The sequence below is a fragment of the Macaca nemestrina genome, chromosome 8 (assembly GCF_043159975.1).
Source record: "Macaca nemestrina isolate mMacNem1 chromosome 8, mMacNem.hap1, whole genome shotgun sequence".
Lineage (NCBI taxonomy): Eukaryota > Metazoa > Chordata > Mammalia > Primates > Cercopithecidae > Macaca > Macaca nemestrina.
Genome location: NC_092132.1, coordinates 36,053,974 through 36,079,738, shown reverse-complemented (window position 1 = coordinate 36,079,738; position 25,765 = coordinate 36,053,974). Strand labels below are relative to the sequence as shown.

Here is a 25,765-nt window from a genome sequence, read left to right as displayed (position 1 = left end):
ATCCTATGGCTACTGACAAGGCTACAAATAAAAGAAAGCCTATATTTGTATACAATGCTCAATCTTTTACTGCCACTGTAAGTTTCTGCCTGCTGTGCCTTGTTATGGCTGCTTGTCTGCGCTAATAAAGCTCCCTTGATGGTCTTCTTGTGGGAAAAAAGATATTTTACTCTATAAAATTTTAATGCTTTTTAAAGTATATTTGCTTAAACATTACCGCTGATCTATACAACAAATTAATCAACCATATTTCAGCTGGACTTACACTTGCATAGACATTCTGGATCTCATAAGAACAAAGTACACTGGGACAAATGTTTCTCTTCAAAGGATTAGTTTACAGAAAGCATCAGAATCACAATCCTTCTATGTGGATGTAGTGTACATTGGACAAACAGCTACAATCTCAACATTGGATGGTATGTTGTATCATTTTATCTCTACCGTAATCTAAATATAGTAAAATCTTACCAAGGAAATTAATTTTATATTCTGTAGTATGGATAGAAACATTAATCCCTAAATATTAATGAGTCATTCTTTTATCTCAATAATATTATGATTTTATTTTGTAATGAATAGTGCAAGGTGGTTATTCCAAGGATAAACGAATCCTTAATGAAAACTTTCTCACAATAGCAAGAATTTGCTTTCTAGTCCAGGATTTTGTTTATGGATAAATATACTATGTCAAACATTTTCATTTTGCTTTGTTTTATTTTTGAGAAACCAACTACCACGAGAGAAATCTATTCCCAAAATGCAACTATTGAGATTGACATCTGTCTACTAAGATTGACTTGAAACTTTCCACAGACTTAAGAGTGATAATTAATAATACTACAAATGAAACCTTCATTTCAATGGTGTTAGCATTGTGTTTCTAGTCATGTTAATAGACATGACATTTGTTAGATGCAATAATAATAAAAATTAAACTCTACCATCTTTTAAAAAATTAACCTAACTCCAGTCACCTTAAAAGTGACTTTCCCATTTTTGAGAGGAACATTAGAATCCTTTTCTTTGGAATTTCTTTCAAGTGCAAGACGGTGAGTTAACTGATTTTTTTAAAAAATGTAAATGCTACTACTTTATTGTCACTCCTTTTGAATCTGCTGTCACCAGACCTACATTATGATTGGTAGAAAATGTATAAGACAGATGGATTGTGCTGGGATAAATGTTGTCGTTCATTAAACAATATTCACTTAGCACCTACTATGTGTCAGGTATTGTATCAAGTACTAAAAAACAGCAATGAAGAAGACAGTCCTTGTCCTGCTCTCATGAAGCACACATCCTAGTGAGCACCACCTAGAACAGAACAAAGCTAGCTACCCAAAGAAGGCTGGAGGAAACCCAGGGATTGGTCGCTTTTAAATGTTTGGTTTTTATTTGATAGGGTTCATATGTCAAAAGACATAAACTTTACAATATAAAACTGAAAGTTCAGAAAGCTTCACAAACTACTTGCCTTCAGGTCTTCTTTCTAATATTTGATTTTAAATACTTTATGTCATGACAATGTTGTTATTATTTGATGACTTTATTTTTAGCAACAGAAGCAATACAATTTTATCTCCTCTCTATTAGGTTGACTTTTAAATGGCAAAAACCACAATTACATTTACACCAACCTAATATTTTTATTTATATTCTTTAGAAATGCCCAAGAGAAGACTTCCTGCATTAGCAAATAAAGGAATATTCTTAGAGCACTTTCAGGTGAATCGGACCAAAACAAATGGGCCAACTATGACAATCCAATATTCTGTCACCATGACTTCATACAACTGCAGTTACAATATACCCATGATGGCTGTGAGCTTTGGGCAGGTAAGCCTAGAATTTTGCATTACTTTTTATGTAGTGAATTTTATTTTTAATTTTTTTAAATAGCCAACATACAGATGGAATATCTTTTAATAGGAAAAGACAACTAACTATTCTAAGGTTATATGAAGATTTGGAACATGAAGATTGACTTTAAGTATTAAAAAAATTCTTTAAGAAATATGTCAATGGAAAGGAAAACAGGAAAAAATATCCTTAAAAAACAAAGTCAGATTTAAGTAGAGTTTTCTCTGTGGACTTAAAAGAAGAAGTTACGGTCTCTTCCAATAAAGTTCCTTAAACAGATATTATTGAAAGGAAATATTGAGATTCTGCATTATGCTTTTAAATTGTTTTCTGTTATAAACACCATTTATTTTTGCTTGTATGAAAATTTATACAAGGGAAGAAAGAAGTGGTTTTTCATAATTCCAGAAGGACCTGAACAATTTTTTACATTTATAATAAATAATATTAAATATTACAATATGAAAAATTTAAAACTTTAATTTCTATAAAAATATTCAATGAGTTAATATAATTTCCTACCACAAACCAAAAACAAGTATAAGCTCAAGATTAAAGATTAAATAATCATTAACCATTGTAATTGGATTACAGCCTCGCAGAAAACTTTTTGCAAAGTAAACAATTTTATGATTAAAATCACTGAAAAATTATAAAAACTCCAAAACAGTTGCCTTTATCCCATCCTGGACCAATGATTTACTCTTAATATCTTCAAGATTAGCATCTAAGCTTTCCAGTGCTTTACTCTTAGCTCTATTAGAAAATATAATAACTAATTTAGGGCTTTGTAGTCTCAAAGCATCTGTGTCAAAATTCTCCCATTTTTCAAGATTTCTCAGTAAACTAATTGGTAATTGTAACCTCTATCTTTAAGTATTTATCAAAGGTTACATTGAAGAATAAGGGACTTAGATTTTTGTGGCCTTTTAAGAAAATTCAAGTGACAGGTACATATAATAATATGTACATATGTTAAATGTATAGATCAATAAATTGTTTTAAGAACTTTAACTTTGACATACTTGTAGATTCACATGCACTTGTAAGAATTAACATAGAACTATTTTTAATATCCTTTACCAATTTTACCCCAATGATAACTTTTTGTATAATATAGCACAATATCATAACCAGGAAATTGACCTGATAAAATCCACTGACCTTATTCAGATTTTTCCAGGATTGTGTGTGTGTGTGTGTGTGTGTGTGTGTTTGTGTAGTTCTTATACAATTTTATCACAGGTATAGATTCATCTGACCACCACCAGAACCGTTCTATTATGAGCATCTCTTGTGTTACCTTTTTGTAGCCATGCTGTCTCAGCCACCTCCCTCATTCCCTTCCTCCTGCACTCACTCATATATGGCAACTACAAATTCATTCTCTCAATAATTTTGTCATTTCAAGAATGCTACAAAAATGAAATCAGATGTCATATAATCATACAAATATATAGCTTTTGGATACTGGCCTTTTTTTACTCAGCATAATTCCCTTGAGATCATTCAAATTGTGTTTATTAATTTATTCATTTTGATTGCTGAGTGTATTTACTGTTATGGATGTACCAGTTTGTTTACTCACCCGTTGAAGGCCATTTGAGTTGTTTCTTGGTTTTGGCTATTATGAATTAAACTGCCATGAATATTCATCTATAGGCTTTTGTGAGACATAAGTTTCCATTTTTTTCTGGGTTAAATTCCCAACAGTGCAATCATAGGGTTGTATGATAAGAATGTGCATACCATACTTTTTTATGAAGTGGTTGTACCATTTTAGATTCCCACCAGCAGTGTATGATCCAGTTTCTGCAGAATCTTGCCAGTGTTTGGTGATGTCACTATTTTTAATTTTAGGCATTCTGGTAGGGTGTGTAGTGATGGCTCATTTTCATTTTAATTAATATTCCCTAATGACTAATGATGTTGAACATCTTTTTATGAACTTATTTGCCACCTACATATCTTCTACTGTGAAATGTCTAGGTGTAATTCTTTTGTCAGATATGTGGTTTGCAAATATTTTCTCCCAGACTGTACCTCGCCTTTTCATCTTCTTCATAAGGTCTTTGACAGAACAAAGTTTGAAAAGTTTTATGAGGCCAAATTTCTCATTTGTTTTTTCTTTTTTGAATGGTACTTTTGGTTTCAAGTCTAAGAACTTACTTAGCTCTAGGTCCTGAGGATTTTTCTATTTTTGTCTAAAAATTCTACAGGTTTACATTTTATATTTAAGGGCATGATCCATTTTATGTTAATTTTTATTTATAAGATGTGATTTTTGGTTGAAGTTCATTTGTTTGCCTATGCCTTCAATTGTTTCAGCACCGTTTATGGAAAAGGCGATCTTTCTTCCATTTAATTACATTGGAACCTTTGTCAAAAATCACATTTGTGTGGGTGTATTTCCGAGTTTTCTATTCTTTCCATTGGTCTATGTGTCAGTCCTTCCACCAACACCATGCATTCTTGACTATTGTATCTGAATAGTTAGGCTTAACATTGAGTAGTGTGATTCTTCTCACTTTATTTTTCTTGGGCAAAATTGTTTTAGCTATTCTAGGTCCTGTGCCTTCCCATATACATTTTAAAATAAGATTATTTATGTCTACAAAAAAACCTTGCTGGTATTTTGACAATAATTACATTAATTCTATAGACTGTTTTGGAAAGAATTGACACCATTGTGATATCGAGTTTTCCAATCCATGAACACAGTATGTCTCTCCATTTATTTGTCTTCTTTGTGCTTCACTAGCATATTTAGGTCTTCATTTATTGCATTTATCAGCATTTTGCAATTTTCAGTTCAGGTCTAGTACATATTTTGTGAGATTTATATATGTGTTTCATTTTCTTCAAGCAGTTGTAAATGGTCTTGTGTTTTTAAATTCGATTTCCATATGCTCATTATTTGTGTATAGAAATGTAATTGATTTTTGTGTGTTTATCTTGTATCTTATAACCTTGCTGAATTCAACACATTTTTACAAAGTAGATACATTCATGTAATCACACCCAGATCAAGATAATCATTAGCTCCCCAAGTACATTCCTTGAACCTGTCTTCTTTCTTAAACTCACTCCTCATCCCAATAACCACTCTTTTGACATCTACTACCATTAATTATTTTCGATTGTTCTTAAACTTCATATCAATAGAATCATACAGTGTGTACTGCTTTGAATCCAGCTTCTTTCATTTAATTTTGTGAGATTCACATTGTATATACTGTAGTTTCATTCTCTTTGGTTGCTGTACATTTTTCCATAGTATAAGTATACCATAATTTATCCATTCTATTGAACAACTTTTGCATTATTTCCAGCTTGGGACTATTATGAATATAGCTGCTAGGAACATTCTTGCTTATATCTTTTAGCACTAATGTTTATTCATTCTTTGGGCTAGAAGGCTTATCATTTTAAATTTTACAGTAGTAACAGATAACTATAAGGGATCAAAAACAGGGGAATATAATTTTCACTATTAGGGTTACAATCTGTGAATTTCTATAGCATGTGCTGCTTTTGTCAATTGGTGAGCACTGAACATTACACAAGTATTTTTGTTAGCCTGGGTCAGCCACTGTATAGATCATAAACTTTCTTAAATTGTTGGTTAACTTTTCAAGACTCCATGTAGTATTTTTTGAAAAATTGTTTTAGTTTTTTTTTTAACTTAGTATTTTCTCTTTATTTTGTCATAAAATATAGTATATCAATGTCTTCTAAATAAATATGTTTATTCTTGGTTATACATATATATCCTTTTAGTCTTCAAGTAATTTGGAAAAGTCTCTTGTTTGGCATATTTTTCTTCCATCCAAATAACTTTGTATGTCCCATTCTTTATTTACTAATATTTCCCAATGATTTCTAAATGCTATTTCCTTTTTTTTTTATTTAAAAGAGTTATTGTTTATTGACACTTATGTAACAAACTTGCACATTATGCACATGTACCCTAGAACTTAAAGTATAATAATAAATAAATTAAAAAAAAAACACTATCCATGTAGAAAACGGTATGTGGTTAAGTGTTTTAGTTTTTTAATAGCCAAGACCACATCTCATGCTCCTTTGCCTCTCTGCCGTGATTAGCACTGTACCTTGAACAGAGTGCCTGCTCAATAAATATTTGTTCCTTGAGTGATGGAGGGTGCATTCTGAATTAATGAGGTATTACTGCAGTTCCAGCTGATTGCTGCAGAGATGACTGAGTTGACTTTGGCCTCATTATTGCAGCTGTATAGGTATGGCCTGTGTTGATTTATGTGACACTCCTTAATGTTCTGAAGAATCCTGAATACATGAGGCTCATTTATGTCATGTCACAGGATTGTACCATGATTAAATAGAAATCATGTAAGCCATTGTTAAGTTTAATCATTTTATCAATATTTATTTTGGAAATTAGATAACCACACATGAGACAGAGAACGAGTTTGTCTACAGAGGAAATAATTGGCCAGGCGAGTCAAAAATTCATATTCAAAGAATTCAAGCTGCATCTCCACCTCTAAGTGGCAGCTTTGACATTCAAGCTTATGGACATATTCTCAAAGGTATATGAAAAAAGTTTAAAATATTGGTGTATACACACACATATATGTATAATGTTATAAAGTGTTAAATGTTGTTTCACTTGAGAATTACTACTTATTGATACGTGCAAATACATTAATTATTTATCTGAGACATAAGTAAATATGTGATATATTAAAGTCACACACGCATATATATTAATATATGCCATATAAGGGTCAATTAATAGCCAATCACAATGTTGTTTCAAATCCTTCTTTTTAATAGATTAGGAAATATTCACCCATCCAAAACTAACATCATTTAGTTTGATTGTTTTCATTTACAAATAATATTTTTAAAAGTCTGCAAAAATTTATAACAATTTTTATAGCCGTTTTTTAAAGGCAGTTGAAATTATCACTTTCATAAGTCAAAACTTTCTCTAATACATGCATTTAAAAAATAAGCATTCATTACTTACTGTGATAGCCACAAACAATAACAATAATATGAAAATATAAAAATTGAGAATTGGAATATGATTTTAAAAGACATCTATAATTTAATTATCTAAGTCTGTACTAATCAGTATGATAGCCATGAGTCATATGTGGCTACTGAGCACTTAAAATGTGACTCGTGTCACATGTCAAAATATAACATTTGAATATAAGAGATTATATGCAATTTATACTATTAAAATATTTTACCTGGTTTTGTTTTCTTTCTAAAATATAGCTACCAGAAAATATACAATTATATATGTGGTTCACATTATTCATCAGCTGGACAGGGCTAACTAGACAACTATAATAAACATTTTGGCATACTCCTTTTTAGTAGTATTTCTCTTTTAATTTACATAATTGAGAGTATGTCAGTAACATGAAGCTAAACTATTCAGGGCAAATGACATTTTTATGTTTTCGTCACTGCTTTATCCATTATACCAGTGACATTCTCAAATGTTTGTTTCTCTTTTATATTCATGACTTACAGGTTATCCGTATTTTCAAAGACATACAAATTAATATTGTTATTAATTTAATCAAAATCGATTTTTATATTAAAAGATCATTTTAACACTCAACATCCTCTGACATTAAAATGATTTTATTTTTAATATCAAAATGAATTGATATGAAAACATCAACTGATATTTGATATTTGTGAATTGATATTAAAAATATTCAATCCAAGGCCAGAGTTTGAGGTACATTACTCATGTAATTTTTAAAAATAATTGTCTATTATTATTTTGAAATGGATAAAATTGTATATATTTTATTTCCAGGAAATATATAAATTCTTGGCATAAGTAGAATGCAAATTTTATTTTTACTATATTGGAAGGGGACATAGAGTCTACAAGTGATAATACATAGTACACATTTCATGTACTTTAAAGATGAAATTGGTTTGTGAATTTATTTTATTTTATTACTATTATTTTTTTGAGATGGAGTCTCACTGTTACCAAGGCTGGAGTGCAGTGGCATGATCCTGGACACTACAACCTCCGCTTCCTGGGTTCAAGGGATTCTCCTGCCTCAGCCTCCCGAGTAGCTGGGATTATAGGCACGCACCACCATGCCCAGTTAATTTTTGTATTTTCAGTAAAGACGAGGTTTTACCATGTTGGCCAGGCTGGTCTCAAACTCCTGACCTCAGGTGACCTGCCCGCCTCGACCTCCCAAATTGCTGAGATTACAGGCGTGAGCCACCACATCTGGCCGATTTGTGAATTGTGACTTCTGCTGTTTGCCACCCCTCTGTGAGTGCAGGCCTTCCCGCTGCTGTGTCAGCTGCAGATCTGCAGTTTGTGCTCCAGAGTCTGGAGGGATTGGGAAGAGTCTCAGTTACACGCGAGGGAACCTGTGCTGGCTACGCATGGAACATCAAGTGGAGAAGCACCTGTGGAAAGCAGAATCTTCTACAGGTTCCCTCATTTAGCCTGGCTTCTTTTTTCTTCTATGTGCTGTTTGCTTATTTGGACCCTGTTTTATTCCAAAAAGAACTGGAGGCTATGTATATTATAAAAATGCAAACCATAAACTAAAATTTCTTTAAAAGGAAATTAAGGAGAAGGTTTTTTTTCTAAATTAAGTTGACCCAGTGTTATCTTTCATGGAGAATGGCTGTTGGTACTTTACTCCATATCCCATTTAGAAAAAAGTCCAGGAATGTGTGTGTTATAATCCCCTTGACAGGGGCAGGTGGCGCACAGTCAGGGCCAGTCTCAGAACTAAACCAAACTGAATCCAGATGTATGCTAAGGGGGTCCCAGAGAGAATCAGCCTCGCTATCATTCTACCACGAGAGTTGTATTTTGGGGCCTTGGATACTTCTGTGGTTATAAAGATGATCTTTCCAAGTTCATAAAGGAGTAACGCCTTAGGCTGTCATCTAATTACCTTTCTTTAGTTAGAGGGAGGAAGAGAATGGGGGAAAGGAGTCAGGCCCAGAGTATGTGAAGGAGAGGAGTCTAGGGACTCAGATTGTCAAACACTGAAAAGGTGATGCTTTCAGCCAAGCACAGTGGCTCATGCCTGTAATCCCAGCATTTTGGGAGGCTGAGGCAGGTGGATCACAGGAGTTTGAGATGAGCCTGACCAACATGGTAAAATCCTGTTTCTACTAAAAATACAAAATTAGCTGGATGTGGCAGTACACGCCTGTAATCTCAGCAGCTTGGGAGGCTGAGGCAGGAGAATCGCTTGAACCCAGGAAGCGGAGATTGCAGTGAGCCGAGATTGTGCCACTGCCATTGCACTCCAGCCTGGGCAACAAGAGCAAAACTCAGTCTCAAAAAAAAAAAAAAATGCTTTCTAGTGATGATGAGAATGCAAGGAAATAGTTTCTTCTATGCAATGTTGGTGAGAACGAAAATAAGGACAACCTTTTGTGAAGATAACTTAGTAGTATCTTAATACAGACCTTCTGATTCATCACTATCACTTATATAACTCTATCCTACTGAAATAATAAGATAAATGTGAAATGATATAGGTGCAAAGGTAGTCACTGAAGCACTATTTGTAAAAGTAAAAACCTAGAAACCTAAATCCCCATCAATAGCAGAAAGATTGTTTAAATGATGTAACTTTCACATTGAACACTATGCAGCCATGTGTAGATCCACATATATTCACCTGGAAAGAAATTCATGACATAAAGTGGAAAAAATGCAGAACTCTACTTATGAAATCATTTGGGGACGGAGAGGAAGTGGAGAAGATAAGGCAGTGGGGGCAAAAACAACTGTGTAAACATAGAAAACAAGTCTGTATGGTTATGCAAAATAGTAATAGTTATAAGAATGTGAGGGTTATTTTAGAAAAATCCATGGCTGGGAACTGAGAGTAGAAAATTCCACAATGAAGATAGGTCTAGTGACTGACCGCCCTTGGTGTCTCTGCTGGTGTCTGTGCATCTACTCTCTTCCATCTTTTCTGATCAGTCTCTTCTGCTTATTCATTATTTCTGTTCCATATCATTTGGCTCACACATGGCCCAGCATGGAGACTCCTATCTCTTTGCTAGTCCCTGAATACATCAGAAGGTTGCCAAATTTGCAGAGGAATTTTGTGAAGAACAAATTGTATATACTGATTTTACTTGGCTTTATTTTTACCATTGGAAGAACAAATAATTCCAAAACTGGGTGAAAAACCAGGGTAAAGGTAAAAAAATGATACAAGGAAAAGTTGACTCTCGGATAGAAAGATGACTCAGTTTTTCAATTTTTTTAACAATAATTTATCAGTTATCATATTCAGAAAAAGCATAGGACATTTTGAGAAAATCCAGTTTAGTAGATTCATTTTCTTTAGATTTATTTTTAATTATAAAAATTCAAGTTAGGAGCTGTAAAACATGAACGGAAGACTGGTTTATTTGGTCGGTGAGGAAGAGATCAGTCTTACCAGAGGACCCTCAGGGCTGGGCTTCAACATCGTAGGTGGGACAGATCAGCAGTATGTCTCCAACGACAGTGGCATCTACGTCAGCCACATCAAAGAAAATGGGGCTGCGGCCCTGGATGGGCGGCTCCAGGAGCGTGATAAGATCCTTTCAATAAATGGCCAAGACCTAAAGAACCTGCTGCACCAGAATGCTGTAGACCTCTTTCGTAATGCAGGTTATGCTGTGTCTCTGAGAGTGCAGCATAGGTTACAGGTGCAGAATGGACCTATAGGACATCGAGGTGAAGGGGGCCCAAGTGGTATTCCCATATTTATGGTGCTGGTGCCAGTGTTTGCCCTCACCATGGTAGCAGCCTGGGTTTTCATGAGATACCGGCAACAACTTTGAAAAACTTGCTCTCTTTCAGTACTCCCAATGAAGATACATTTCACTCACCCTCCATCCCTGCTATTCTGCCGTATCTTTCACTCTCTGCATAGCCAGATTTAAAGTGACTGATACCCACCACAAACCTTGCTGTTCAGAATCTCCAATTCTTCATATTCTAATGGGAAAGTAAAGGTATTGTTTGAAGGAAAACTGAAGAAAAGACTTGCTTAGAACAAATGAGTTATATATTTTACTAGGACTTTTGATAGAAATTCAGCTACAACCCAAAGAGAGAAAGATTGAGTCTTCATGTCACCATAGGTAATATCATTTTTCTTAGCTGGCATGCCATAAAGACCAGCTGTGTGACATTAGAGGAAGAAAGGATTTTTCTTTTTAATGATCTTCCTTGGGAAATTATTGTGGCCTTTATTTAATTTCTAATTACATACCTGTGTGCCTATATGAGACAAAGGAGAGTGAGAAGAGCATTTTTACTTTTTTAAAAAAGCAAATACATATATACACATACATATGTAAATATTATAGTATAATAGTGATACCTATGGAGAATTAAAGGTGAGAAAGCTAAAAAAAAAAAAATTCAAGTTAATTTTAGTTTTAATTCAAGTTGTAATTGATGCAATGTATGATAATGCAATGGTCTTAATTTTTTTTCTTGTATAGGTTATGTTCATTTTTAAAGAGTCTTCTTTAAAAAAAAGGGACTACAATGGTTTTGAATTTTATTTTACATCCTTTGACTTTTATTCACCTTTGCCTATGCTGAAATTAAAAATGAAAAACTAGTGTGGTCATATTTGTTACAACCTTTCTAATAAAATAATTGTGTGTAAAAATAGATTAATGATTCCAACATTATTGGAGAAAAGGCTAATATGACAGTCACAAGGATAAAGGAAGGTGGCTTATTCAGACGACACATACTTGGAGACCTACTTCGTACACCCAGTCAACAGCCACAGGTATTTTTGAAACTTTTCTCATGACGCGTGATGTAATTTTAACAGTATAACTAGTTTATAATATATTAAAGACCTGATAAAACAGGGGGATCGACTTCTGTATTTCATGAGAACATTTGTGTTTACATTGATCAACTTGATAATATTATTTTATGACTTTTGGGAAAATTATCTTCCTTATGATAAAATAGTAGATTTTTTAGCTCTACTATGCCAGAATTTGAAAATAGAGTCTTTCATTCAATCTTTACAGCAGTGCTGTAAAGATGAAGAAATTAAAGTGTAAAGAGATTAGGTGACTTTCCCAAGGGCAAGACCGAATGAAATATCAAAGTAGAAAAAATATAGACTAATTTCAGTAAACAAACAAGCAAATCAACAAAATTCCATCACTTTTGTTAAAAACCTATTCATATTCTACTGCTGCCTCTTTGCCTCTGTTCTCTGACTTCTTGTTTCTTTATTTGAAGGTTGAAGTCTATGTCAATGGAATTCCAGCTAAATGTTCAGGTGACTGTGGGTTTACATGGGATTCCGACATTACTCCCCTAGTCTTGGCGACAAGCCCTTCTCAAGGTAAGTTCCTGATTTTTAACCTATACTAGGGTGTGAAAGATAACCAGCAAAATGTAAACTCTGATAATGACTTCTAAAACTATGTTTATACTAGTGTCACTGTTATACTGTTAGCTAAAGCAAGCAAACAGTTCTACATTGTGAAAATTAAAAATCCTATTAGACAAAAAAGCTATGGAAAGGGCATTAATTATTTATTTTTGAAAAAAAAAACTATTTCTTTTGAAGCTGAAATCTTGCCTTTGAAGTAGAGGATTTGCTAATCTTAAACTTCTCTAGTTTCACCAGTTAGACTCAGTCTTTAAAATTTCACTTGGACACTGAGGCACTTTTGTTCAACTGTACTAGCTAGGGTATTAAGTGGAGTCTTTTATTCTATGAGACCACTTCCTCTAGGAGAGTTAGTATTAAAAGGCTAGTAACAAGACATCTGCTGTTTCGTGAAAGAATGTGATCGTGTCCTAGATTTGAGAATAAGAGATATAAAAATTATTGCCAGGAACTCAATCTAAGGAACACATTATACCATTTCTTCATAATATGTTATTGCCTCAAAAATGTGATTATGCTTTGTGTCTGAGCAACTAAGGGCTGAAATAAAACAGCAGGAATAAGGATAGTAAAGGATGGCTTTTTTTCAATCAGAACAATAAACTCAGATGCTATAGTTACATATTTAATCTTTATGGATAGTAGGAAAACTCACCAACTAATTTTATAGTGGTACCTCCCAAAAATTATTAAAATTTTAAAAATATTTCATTTTTATGTTGAAAGAATATATTTTTCAGACTTTTTAAAATAGTGATGATACTAACTTTGGGATAATTCAGATTACATGGGGTTAAAACTCTCAAGAATAAGGATTTAATGAACTTTAATTTGGTTATAGTCCTTTGGTATACTTATGTTTATATCCACTCTTGCATTTTATAATGAATTCCCAATTTTTTTTTTTTTTTTGAGGCTGAGTCTTGCTCTGTCACCAGGCTGGAGTGCAGTGGTGCGATCTTGCCTCGCTGCAACCTCCACCTTCCGGTTTCATGCGATTCTCCTGCTCAGCCTCCCTAGTAGCTGGGACTGCAGGTGCCCACTACCATGCCTGGATAATTTTTGTATTTTTAGTAGAGACAGAGTTTTACCACGTTGTCCAGGATGGTTGAATTCCTACTTTTATGTGCACTTCCTGAAAAATGATTTCTTACCCAATATAGGAATCTGAATTGCCTTTTGCCACATTTGCATCATTTTTAAAATTGTGAAAATATAAGCATAAAGAAAACTTCAAAAATACACATACTCTTCACTGAAAATTAACAGCTGTTAAAATTTTGTCATATTTACTTCCGATCAACAATTTAAGAAAGAAATATTATAGGAACAGCTAAATTTCTCTTTAAGCACCATCCCTAGACCTAGTCCCCTACATAATTCTTGAGGGGCAATCACAGTGATTAATTACTGTGTATGTATTCTTCCATGACACTTTAAATACCTTTTGTATATAGCACACACACATATATGGTCATTTTACCAGTTTCATAAGCTTACAAATGAAATATTACAATGTAAATATTATTTTGCATATTTCTTTTGTCATTCAGAATTCATTTTGAGATATATTTATGTGGTTTTATGTACACCTAACCCATCACGTTAAAGTATTTCATGAGTGCACCAACTTACCTAGTTCTTCTATTGATGGACATTTAGATTGTTTACAAGTTTTCACTTTTACCAATAAGACTATACTGAACTTTCTTGTACAAACCTCCTATTGCATATGTGTTAAAGCTACTTTAGGATATATACCGAGACATAGTATTATTGGATAACAACTGGTTGGATGAGTATTCAGTTTACAAGATGACCAAATTGCTCTTCCAAGTGGCTATACTACCAGCAAATATAATAGCAACATTATCCTCTATATCTTTGCCAATATTGGAAGTGATCGACTTCTTAATTTTAACTATTCCAATGGGTAAAAGTTATCACTTTTAAAACATTTATTCTATTCCTTTATTAGTAATGCACAATAGCATCTTCTCATATGTTTCTTGGACATTCAGATTATTTTTTCTGCAAAGTGTTTAGCATCGTTTTTCCCTTTTTTATTGAATTCTCTTTTAAAATTTACTTGTAACCATTTACTATATTTTATGTTTACCAATCCTTTGCCCATGGCTTCTCTCAGTATATTGCCTGTGCTTTGGTTTAGCTCTTGTTTATGAAAACATTTAAGTCACTTATTTATTCTAGTTTATTTATTTATTCCATTATGGTCAATCCCATGGCTTCATGTGTCATATTTAAGAAATCCATCTCTACCTCAAAGTCATCAAGATATTTGGTTATATTTACTTCTAAAAATTTGAGTTTTATTTTTTGTTCTTAGCTATTTAAATCTATGTAGAATCTATATTGTGCATGGTGTTACATAAGTAGGGTGATCATGTATGTATTACATATATGATTTGTTAAAGATAGATATGTAATGTCTATCTATCTAATCTATCTATAATTTGTTGATCAAACCTGGACACTTTTAAGAGGGAATGGAAAAATCTTAAGTTTGAGACGCTGGAACACAGGTGTAAACCAGAACTGTCCCAGGCATTTTGGGATGTATATCACCCTAAACAGAGGACAGAGGAATCTTATTTTCTTTTCAAATGGGAAGTGTCCATACCACTAATTGTGTGATTTATCCTTTCCTTATACATTTGCAATGGCAAGTCTGTCATATACTAAGTTACCATATAGAGATATCTACTTAATTTCTTTATTATGAGAATAATTTGTTTCTTTATCTTATGCCATATTTTCAGTCAGATAATTCTTTCCACTAGTCTCTGTCTACACACAGATTCAAAATATGAACATACGTAGAATAATTCAATGGAAATAATGGAAATAAAATACCATTGATAAATAAATGTGGATTTTTCTCCCTGCTTGCCTATTAGGCTTACTGTTTATATCTTTTGAAGATAGACTTATTTTTATCTGAGAAATGTCTGATTTCATAATAACAGATATTAATATTGTTATTTAAATTGATCATTTTTAGGGTCCTATGAAGAAGGCACAGTTCTAACCATAGTGGGTTCTGGATTTTCTCCTAGTTCAGCTGTATCAGTCTCAGTTGGACCAGTAGGTTGTTCTCTTCTTTCTGTGGATGGTAGGTCCTTATAAAAACTGTTAAGTCTAATTGTTCTTATCTAAGATAAAGTGGAATCAAAGAGCAGTATTACAATTATTTGATCATGTACAATTATCATGATCCATTATTACAATTATCATGATCCCTATGGGGTTATGAAATTGGCAACCTGATCTATATAATGCCTTATCTTTTAAATCTTTGATTATGACCACAGACTATTTCACTGTTGTACAGTGTCTTTATCCTATAATAGTTTAATTTTATCCTTTTTTCCCCTTCATTTGGAGGTTACATGAAATCTTTTTTGCATCAGTGTGTCTCTGGGATACAAAAATGTATGAAATGCTTCTCTAGTGTTCCATGGTCCTGTCTGCCCAGGTTTTGACAATGCCATGCAGGAAGAGGACGTGGCCAAGCTGGTCTCAAACTCCTGACCTCACGTGATCCACCCGCTTCAGCCTTCTAAAGTGCTGGCATTACAGTCATGAGCCCCCGCACCTGCCCTTCATTTAGTTTTTGATCATCTTTCCTGATAAAACCTGGTATTTTGCACAATTTTGGACATAATATATCTGACCAAAAATTTTAGAATTATTAATATAAATGAGCTTAATAAACTAGCTTTTAAAAAAAATTATGACAGTAGCCTGTTTTGGGTACAGTAGCATCGGAAATAGATTGTTTACTTTGCTTTCATTCTTGGTTTACCTATTTTCTAGGAGTGTCTGATTCATAGCCTCAGGTAGTTTGCAAGGATTATTCCTCTTAAGATTCCCCCACCCATTAATACATGATTCGTTTTCTTTGGATACACTTCTTGAGATCTAAAAATGAAGGCCAATGTTAGTATTTGCAAGCATAACTTTTATCTCATAAAACCATTTGATTTACCATTTTCTTCATCTTTTTCTTTTTTTCACAAGAAAAAGAGATCAAGTGCCAGATTCTGAATGGAAGTGCTGGACATGCCCCAGTTGCTGTGTCCATAGCTGATGTTGGACTAGCACAGAATGTAGGGGGTGAACAGTTCTACTTTGTTTATCAGAGTCAGATCTCACATATCTGGCCTGATTCTGGAAGCCTAGCAGGTAATGGTTAATGGTTTAAACAGAGAGAAAATTGCATGCATTTCCATCAGTTCAATGTGCTCTTTCTAGTACAGGGTGAAGGGAGAGGAGCCCAAAGCTTCCTCCTATAGAACAAAGGAGAGTCTCCTTTGAGAAGGCCCAGTGATTAAATGGCCGACTAAGTCTTTTGTTTCTTACAAAGCACAAGTCGGGGTGCTGCTTATACTTACATCTTAGGTTATTGAATTAATATCATCAATTATTACATGTTTCTATAACAAGCACATCAATTATGTCAAGATAAGATTTATTAGTTATTATTCTGCTTACCAGCTGCTTCATTTGTAACCACAGTCTCAGTGGAGCTCCTTGACCCAGAAAAAGTTCTGGGAACAAACTGGGGAAAGGAGGGCTAACACAGAGGATGGAAAGAACATAACACATTTTTCCTGTCCTGCTTCATTTCCTTTGTACGTTTGTTTTTTTACCAGGCATAGTTTACGGTTTTGTGCTTTGGTTTTGATCCTTTTGGTATGCTTTTATTTTACATTATTTCATCGCTTATTTTTAAAGTTTAGTTTTCCTTTTACTTAGAAATATTAAAATTTGAGATTTGGCGAGAATCTTAATTCACTCTCCTCTTCCACCCACAGAATGGTTGAGTGAATAGAAGCAGCATAAATTTTTGTAGGATGAAGGCACTGTGAAAAATAGCAGATGCTGCTGCCAATGCCCCAAAGCAAATGTGTGTTGCAAATCTATGTTATTTCATTAAATCACTTAGCCCAGCTCCTTTATGGTTCCGAGCATCAGCACCCAGGCTCAAGTGTGTGGTGGTGATTGTGCTCATCTCAAGTCTGGTCCTTGATCTATTGGCCAGTCCATCTCTTGGATAATTAGACAATTCTCTAATGAGTTAGCTCTTATTAACATTTCTTTTTGTTATAGTTGAACTGGTTTTGTTGTTGTTTTTGTTTGCTTTTCTTATGAAGGTGGTACACTACTGACTTTATCTGGATTTGGCTTTAATGAAAATTCAAAGGTATTAGTTGGAAATGAAACCTGCAATGTGATTGAAGGGGATTTGAATAGGATAACCTGCAGGACACCAAAAGTAAGACCTCTGGTTTCAGTCATTTTTTCCTAAGTCTGAAATATTATAAATGAGGAGACATCTCAGTTTGGGGAGTGGAGTGGTGAAACCAGTGGTGTATTTACATAGAAACTGCAGGGTTTCTATTATGCTCCTTAAAACTTCTTTCTTCCACATCTTTCCACTAAGATTAAAAGACAAAATATTATCTCCACATTCAACGTACTTAAAATCATGAAGAAAAGAGACACATAAGCTAATATTAAACAATATATTTCATTTGAATTAATAGAAGTAGTAACAAAGTAAACATAAAACACAGTGGAGAGAGGATGTCAGAAACAGTTTCACAGGAAAGTTGATGTCTCATCAGAATTTGAGGATGAATGAGAGTTTACCACATAAATTTAAGGATGAAAAAAATTAGTAGTCTAAAGATTTCAGGAAAGTAAATCTAGAAATTAATAGTTTTCAAAAAATAATTCTTTCTTTCTTTTTTTTTTTTTTTTTTTGAGACAGAGTCTCGCTCTGTCACCAGGCTGTAGTGCAATGGCAGGATCTCGGCTCACTGCAACCTCCGCCTGCTGGGTTAGAGCGATTCTCCTGCCTCAGCCTCCCCAGTATCTGGGACTACAGGCACGCACCACCACGCCCAGCTAATTTTTGTATTTTTAGTAGAGATGGGGTTTCACCATATTGGCCAGGATGGTCTTGATCTCTTGACTTCGTGTTCCACCCCCTCCTCAGCCTCTCAAAGTGCTGGGATTACAGGTGTGAGCCACTGCTCCCAGCCAGGAATACATTTTTAAATGTGTTAAAGTTTTAGTTTAAATGTATTAAATTTTCAGTTTCATAAAAAAATTGAAGTTCTCTTTGGAATATTGTATCCTAGAATCAATCATTGTTCTTTATTTTTAAAGCATAGTTTTTAAATTTAAACTAAGACTCTGGTTTCCTTATTACATATCAAAACGTAATGAATACTGTCACTGACTTTTTAAAAAAATGTAGCAGAACAAATGGGGGTATTTTGTATTTGCAATCTGCGGGAAAAATAAATTTGTTTTTTGGACTAAATGATGGAGATGAGAATTGAGGGGATATGATAAACTAAAACTTACTTTGTTTACAATATGTCAGTCAGTTAAACACTGAGTGTGGATTAAATAAATACTAGATGTGAAAAAATGTTTTTCCTTATTGGGAATTGCATAGATGCTATATCTGCAAAAGCATCACATAGTTTTCTTAGGGGGTCCAAGTGCTTAGTCTTGAACTCTGGAACAAGGTCTTCAAAAGATATAATGATGTGATTTGTCAGAGAAGAGAAATAAGAACTATACCTGTCTATTTTAAAAGCACAAACTTTAGTATTTAATGCTTTATCAGACAATCAGTTCTCCATAACATCTCAACAATATTGTGGAGCCATCAGAAATCCAATAATATAGATGCATTTGAATGGATCATAAAACCCATGAAACTACTATGTCATATAACTTTATTTTGAGAACTCAAGCATGTAACCTATATTTGACACCACAACTTTCTAAAGATATGAAAATATATGAAGGCTTTGAAATAAAACATCTTCAGAAGTTTATTTTCAATAATCTATTTCTTTTCAGCCCGTGTATTTCTGTATCTCAACGATTAATATTTTCTATTTTTTTTCCTCTTATTTTAGAAAACTGAGGGTATAGTTGATATTTCAGTTACTACCAATGGATTTCAAGTCACAGCAGGGGATGCTTTTAGTTACAATTGTTTACAGACGCCAATTATAACTGATTTTAGTCCAAAAGTACGAACAATACTAGGTAAGAAATTCTTCAATAAGATCAGTCATATCTTATTGTCATATGTATAAAAATGTGTGTGCACATATGTATGTATACGTATTGTCATATATATGCATGTATGTATGTATACGTATTGTCATATGTATAAAAAACATTTCTAGAAAGGCTTTTGAAGCATAGTTTCTTCTGCAGTTTTGCTTCTTAAATTGAAACCAGTTATAGTTTTATGTGTGTGTATGTTTTACCATAGATTAATCTATTTATTATTTTATATTGAACATATGCAATAAGGAGAAAAATGGTAATATTTGTTAAAAAAGGACTTTGTCATCTTTTTTCCTTTTGAGCAATTGAATGTACATTTCATCCCTTTGTGGCTGCTACCAACTCTTTCGTTGTTTTTCCTTTTGCCTCTCTAAGTGCTAGGATTTCCTAAATCCAATGAAAGATGAGAGATGAATTGATTTATTTAATATGCAAATTTCACACTGGATAGCAAGTTGAACTTTTTGCATTATTTTTAAAATTTTAAAATACTAGGAGAAGTTAATTTAACAATTAAGGGCTATAATTTTGGAAATGAACTCACACAAAACATGGCGGTGTATGTTGGAGGAAAAACCTGCCAGATTCTTCACTGGAACTTCACAGATATTAGATGCCTTTTGCCCAAGTTGTCTCCTGGAAAACAAGATATCCACGTAGAAGTCAGAAACTGGGGTTTTGCATCAATAAGGTATGATAATGAACACAAACTTGATGGAGTTGTGGAACACATGGGGCTAGTGGAACTGGGATAGGAAAAGAAGTAGGCGTTAACCTTTAGGGGTTGCTCTCTTTACCTTTCTACATCTTCTTTTGCAAAATATGCTGAGAATATCTCATAGAACTGTAATATGACACCTAGTTTTGAGACCAATACCATTCAGATCAGGTTGTAAAATTCTCTGTACAACTAGCCTTATGTATATGTCACATGACTTTGATTCATTCAGGAAATGCGTATCAAGTAGCTTCTAGGGGCTCAGTGCTGCTGGCTGGATTTACACTGGATTAGAGGGGCATCTCCCCTGCATTAATGGTGCTCACAATTTTCTTGGAGAGAGAGATTTCAAACAGAGGATTACACCAAGAGTTTAATTGTAAATGTGAAAAATACTATGCGTTAGAGGTACTAGGTGCAGTAAGAGTCTATAATAGAGAGAGCTGACTTATCCTGAGCATCAGGGAAAGGTTCTCTGAAAAGGTGACAATTAAACCAAGAAATGGGTAGGTGGTGGCCATTTGAAGGAGAGGATGCAGAGAGTCTTTCTCCAACTCAATTTTCTGTAAGGACTTAGTATTTCTTTTTCCCTGAGACTATTTGTTAACTGATAAAATTTTAGTTCTAGTGTGAGGAAGTTATTGGTTTAGAATACTTAGAAAAGGAAGATACTGAAATTTTATGGATACAAAAAGGCCAATAAAGCTAATGTCAGAGTAGAAGGAGATGACTGCAGCAAAATCTTGCAAGAAGTAAATGAAAATGAGCAACATTAAACATAAACCTCAGCACTACATCCATCTCCTCTTGGTTTCACAGGGCAGAGCTTACATGGGTTCTGTATTGGCTTGTGCTTTAGCTTGACGATATAATGGGTGAAATTGACACCACACAAAATTGTGTATTCAGATTCAAGAAATACCACGGTTATGCTATGGAAGTTAAAAGTTGACACAGTGACTCACGTGAATTTTTCTGCCTCTCTTAAGTTACGAGGGAAGTTTGAATGTGGAAGTCAAATATGTCATATCAGAAAAGCATTTACATTTTGAAGGCCTCCTAGCAGACGCATTGTCTGTAACCAAGCAAAATAAATTAAAAACTCTCTCCCTGAAGTAGTGGAAGGGAGACCCTGACAAGTTTTCAACAAACATGGAATAACTTCAAATTAATTTTACAAAACTTTGATTACTCAAATGTGTGAGATTTAATTACTATTTTTAAAGCAGAGCTACCTTTTTGTTTTACTCTAATGAAAATATAAAATATTTTTAAAAATCTAATGTATTTCTTGTGACCTCAGTTCTCATAAGCATATTTTTCCATAATATTGTAGGATCTTGGCCGGGTGCGGTGGCTCAAGCCTGTAATCCCAGCACTTTGGGAGGCCGAGACGGGCGGATCACGAGGTCAGGAGATCGAGACCATCCTGGGTAACACAGTGAAACCCCGTCTCTACTAAAAATACAAAAACCAGCCGGGCGAGGCGGCGGGCGCCTGTAGTCCCAGCTACTCGGGAGGCTGAGGCAGAAGAATGGCGTGAACCCGGGAGGCGGAGCTTGCAGTGAGCTGAGATCCGGCCACTGCACTCCAGCCTGGGTGACAGAGCGAGACTCCGTCTCAAAGAAAAAAAAAAAAAAAGAAAAATGTATCCTTTTTTTTTTTTTCTCAGAGACAAATTAAATTCTTCAATACAGTATGTTTTGGAAGTGACCAGCATGTTTCCACAAAGAGGCTCCTTGTTTGGTGGAACTGAAATCACCATAAGGGGTTTTGGATTCAGCACAATACCAGCTGACAATACCGTGCTGTTAGGTAAGAGCTTCTTTCATAGGAAGGTGATTATCATTTTTCTCAGCTTAAAGGATATACTATAGGTGCTGAGTTATTATATGAATATTCTAAATCACAGTTTTATTTTTCTAGTAGTATAAAAAAAGGTTAAGTGTATTTGGTTAAAGTGATAGAGAGAAACTGAATAACTACTTTTGATTTCAATAAATAATTACTGTGTATTTAATGTGTATGCAACATATAGAGTGGAGGAGTTGTTCTGCAGATAATGAGTACTCATACATGATTACTATGAGAAAAGAAGTACCGAAGATCCTACTATATAAGGCAGAGTTTTTTTTAGGGTCTTGGCTGTCGATGAATTATACTTCATCTCTGTAATTCACAAAAAAATTTGACAAAATGTTTGCTTTTTAAAAATATCCAGTGTTTATTCTTTCTAGGGTCCATCCCTTGCAATGTTACATCATCATCAGAAAATGTCATAAAATGTATTCTTCATTCAACTGGGAATATATTCAGGATTACTAACAATGGGAAAGATTCAGGTATCAGCCATTTATATACTATGAAAAAATGGAAGCACTTAAACCTGAAATTAATTTGATTTTTATTTATTTTGTATTTCAAATTATTGAGAGACTGAGTACTCTTATTTCTTTTATAATTTGTCAGCAGTAACTGCTTGACATAGAGGGTCATATATAGAGTGAATTAACGGTAGATTGAGTCTAGAAGGCCGTACTTTACAGTTTCCAACTTCAGGAATTGCCATTTGGTTTTGCTGCAGTACAGAAACTCCCAAATTGTAGTTTATTATCCGTCATGGATTTCCAAATGAACATTCCAAATAAAACTGATCATAGCTTTAAAAATATTCTCTGTAAGCTTTCTAAGCAAATTATTTATTGACTTCTAATTTTTTTTTTCCAATTGTCTTGATCATCACTTTTGGAGTTTTGTGACTTAATTTTTCCTTATCTTCTTTTTACCTTGCTTTCCAGTATTTCTATTTGTTTTTGTTTAGTGCTTAAATTATGTAAGTAATTAAGTTTTAGTGTTGATTAAAATGTTTTTACTACTGACTGTACATAAATTGCAATGTTGTCAAAGATAATTATTAAGAAATTCTCTTTTTCTTTTAAAATATGACTCAATTCTTGTTCCCAGTACATGGATTAGGTTATGCCTGGTCACCATCAGTCCTAAATGTGTCTGTAGGGGACACAGTGGCATGGCATTGGCAAACACATCCATTTCTTAGAGGGATAGGATATAGGGTTTTTTCTGTCTCCAGTCCTGGAAGTGTAATTTATGATGGCAAAGGATTCACAAATGGAAGACAAAAATCTACATCAGGTATGTTTCTGCTTATTGGGTTTCACATCATGCCACTTTTTCCTAGATCTAATAAAATGACATTTTTTGGTAGATTTAATACAGTATTTTTACATAAGTAATATACACAAATGCATAAGGTAAATTAGTTGGCATTTTATTGCTGTAGTAAAAATGTTAGCAATAAGTGTAAGCAAGTTATTTTATACATACTCAAGTGAGTTCTGATATTAGAAATATTTTATATTCTGTGATAATCAATCAATTGAAAAACATATTGTGAAAGCAAAATGCAATAAAATAGGAATATATGTTTAAATCAAACCAATCTGGTAGCAAGTGATGAACTTTGACTGACTGAAATCAATTGAAAATCAGTGTTTCTTATAGGACAGCTCAGAGTAAAATGTGCCTTTTAGATTGCCTGTTTTGTTTTGTACATGTAAGATTTTGAACTTTTAACTCATGAAAAAAAATTCTTTCATTTCATGTTGAATTTTTCTTTAAATTTTGGTATGTTATGCTCGACTTGCCATGGTTTTCTAGAAAATCAATGCTGGATCTTGTTTGGAATGTAATTTCATTACACAAGATAGCTTTTAATAGTCAGCGAGTTTTCTTACTACATTCTGTTGACATTTCATACACTTGAAAAATAAGAAACTGTCATCTGCATGTGCATTTAAATGATCATTTCAAGTCGTTCTCAGTCTCTTTTCAAAGATGCATTAATTGCTTATATTTATTATGTACAATCTCATTTTATGGCAGGTTCATTTTCTTACCAATTTACTTCACCTGGAATCCATTATTATAGCAGCGGGTACGTTGATGAGGCTCACTCCATTTTTCTCCAAGGAGTCATTAATGTTTTACCAGCTGAAACCAGGCACATTCCCCTGCACCTGTTTGTGGGTAGCTCTGAAGCCACATATGCTCATGGTAAGATGGTTAAAGATGGAAACTCTGTTACACAGGTGACCCAGGGTGTGTGTGAAATTTCCGGAGCAGGTAGCAGATGACTGGATCTCACTGTGCTTCTCTCTTACTAGCCACGTGACCTTGAATGGGTTTGGGCTTCTCTGAGGCTGGAATTTATCCTCTGAAATAAGGATTATGTTAATGTCTTCCCACCAGTCTCTCCCTCAGAATCGTTGTGTGCCTCAAGTGAGATGTAATGTAAAAATGTTCTGACACTATGTATGTGCCTGGACATATATTAAAATGTAAGATGATGTTATTATTTTCCCCATGGGGTCTGGCCTTGGACAAACTGAAAAATAAATCAATTTTATATTCAGTTTTCTCTCTTTACTGTGACATCTTTGATAAGGTCTTTAATACTTTTGTACTGCCTAAGACCCATTTGTCATTTTGTTTTTCAAAAAAGATTTACCAGAATTTAAACCATCATCATCAAAATAAAAAGTAACACAGTTCAAAAACAGTTATCGTTCTAGAATGTTATTCATGACTTACAGGCAGTTCTTTTGTCTAAAGGAGGACCTGAGAACTGGCACTTGGGAAGCTCTGTGGCAGGCTGCTTAGCAACAGAACCCCTGTGCGGCCTGGACAATACCAGGGTTAAAAATTCAAAAAGATTGCTATTTGAGGTTTCAAGTTGTTTTTCACCATCTATAAGCAACATTACACCATCCACTGGAACAGTAAATGAACTAATAACAATTATTGGACATGGCTTTAGTAATCTCACATGTGCTAATAAGGTAAGAATATAAATACCTCCTTTGTACTTCTATTACATGTTCCCAATGAAAGTATTTTGACGATAACCTTGTTATTTAATTTTTACGAGCTTTATTGAGATTTATCACACACCATACAATTCACCCATTTAAAGTGTATAATTCATAAACTTTTAGCATAAGCACAGAGTTGACATTCGTCACACAATCAATTTTAGAACATTTTCATTACCAAAACAAACAAACAAACAAACCCTAAATCCCTTAGATATCACACATAACCCCTCCATCAATCCCAGCCCAAGGCAATCTCTAATCTACTTTCTGTCTTTATAGATTTGGCTGTTCTGGGCATTTCTTGTAAATAGAATTATACAATATGTGGTTCATTGTGACCAAGCTTATTTATTTTTCACTCAGCATAATGTTTTCAAGATTCACCAAAGTTGTACCATGTATCAGTACTTCATTCTTTTTTTGACCTAGTAATATTCTATTGTATGTTAAACAACCTTTTATTTATCCATTCATCAGTTGATGGGCATTTGGGTTGTTTTCACCTTTTGATTATTATGAATAATGTAGCAATGCACATTTATGTACAAATCACAATTTAATCCAAGAGATGCCTTAATCAGCCCCTCCCCAATTAAATTTATGAATAAAAGATATTTATTTGCACATGATTAGCTTTTTAAATTTATAGTTGTTGCTAATACAACATTTGTTTATACTGGAGATATGTGTTGACTTGTTTTATTTTGCATTCATTTCACTTA

The 25,765-nt window shown here is 33.8% G+C and overlaps 1 protein-coding gene and 1 pseudogene across 6 annotated transcripts in view; both read left to right on the top strand.

Moving 5' to 3' along the window:
* The window catches only part of LOC105475972 (PKHD1 like 1), a 166,509-nt gene that overhangs the window by 53,406 nt on the left and 87,338 nt on the right, over nt 1–25,765 (top strand). For all 6 annotated transcript variants that reach the window (XM_011731513.2, XM_071067900.1, XM_071067901.1 and 3 more), the window contains 16 exons: nt 256–419; nt 1,667–1,839; nt 6,287–6,434; nt 8,181–8,335; nt 11,556–11,678; nt 12,149–12,254; nt 15,328–15,438; nt 16,347–16,511; nt 17,483–17,604; nt 19,271–19,403; nt 19,926–20,121; nt 21,821–21,963; nt 22,386–22,490; nt 23,113–23,301; nt 24,052–24,222; nt 24,781–25,007. In XM_011731513.2, coding sequence (XP_011729815.2) covers nt 256–419; nt 1,667–1,839; nt 6,287–6,434; nt 8,181–8,335; nt 11,556–11,678; nt 12,149–12,254; nt 15,328–15,438; nt 16,347–16,511; nt 17,483–17,604; nt 19,271–19,403; nt 19,926–20,121; nt 21,821–21,963; nt 22,386–22,490; nt 23,113–23,301; nt 24,052–24,222; nt 24,781–25,007 — 2,431 coding nt within the window. The remainder of the gene's footprint in view (nt 1–255; nt 420–1,666; nt 1,840–6,286; nt 6,435–8,180; nt 8,336–11,555; nt 11,679–12,148; nt 12,255–15,327; nt 15,439–16,346; nt 16,512–17,482; nt 17,605–19,270; nt 19,404–19,925; nt 20,122–21,820; nt 21,964–22,385; nt 22,491–23,112; nt 23,302–24,051; nt 24,223–24,780; nt 25,008–25,765) is intronic.
* Nucleotides 8,452–11,580, top strand: LOC105475971 (synaptojanin-2-binding protein pseudogene; annotated as a pseudogene).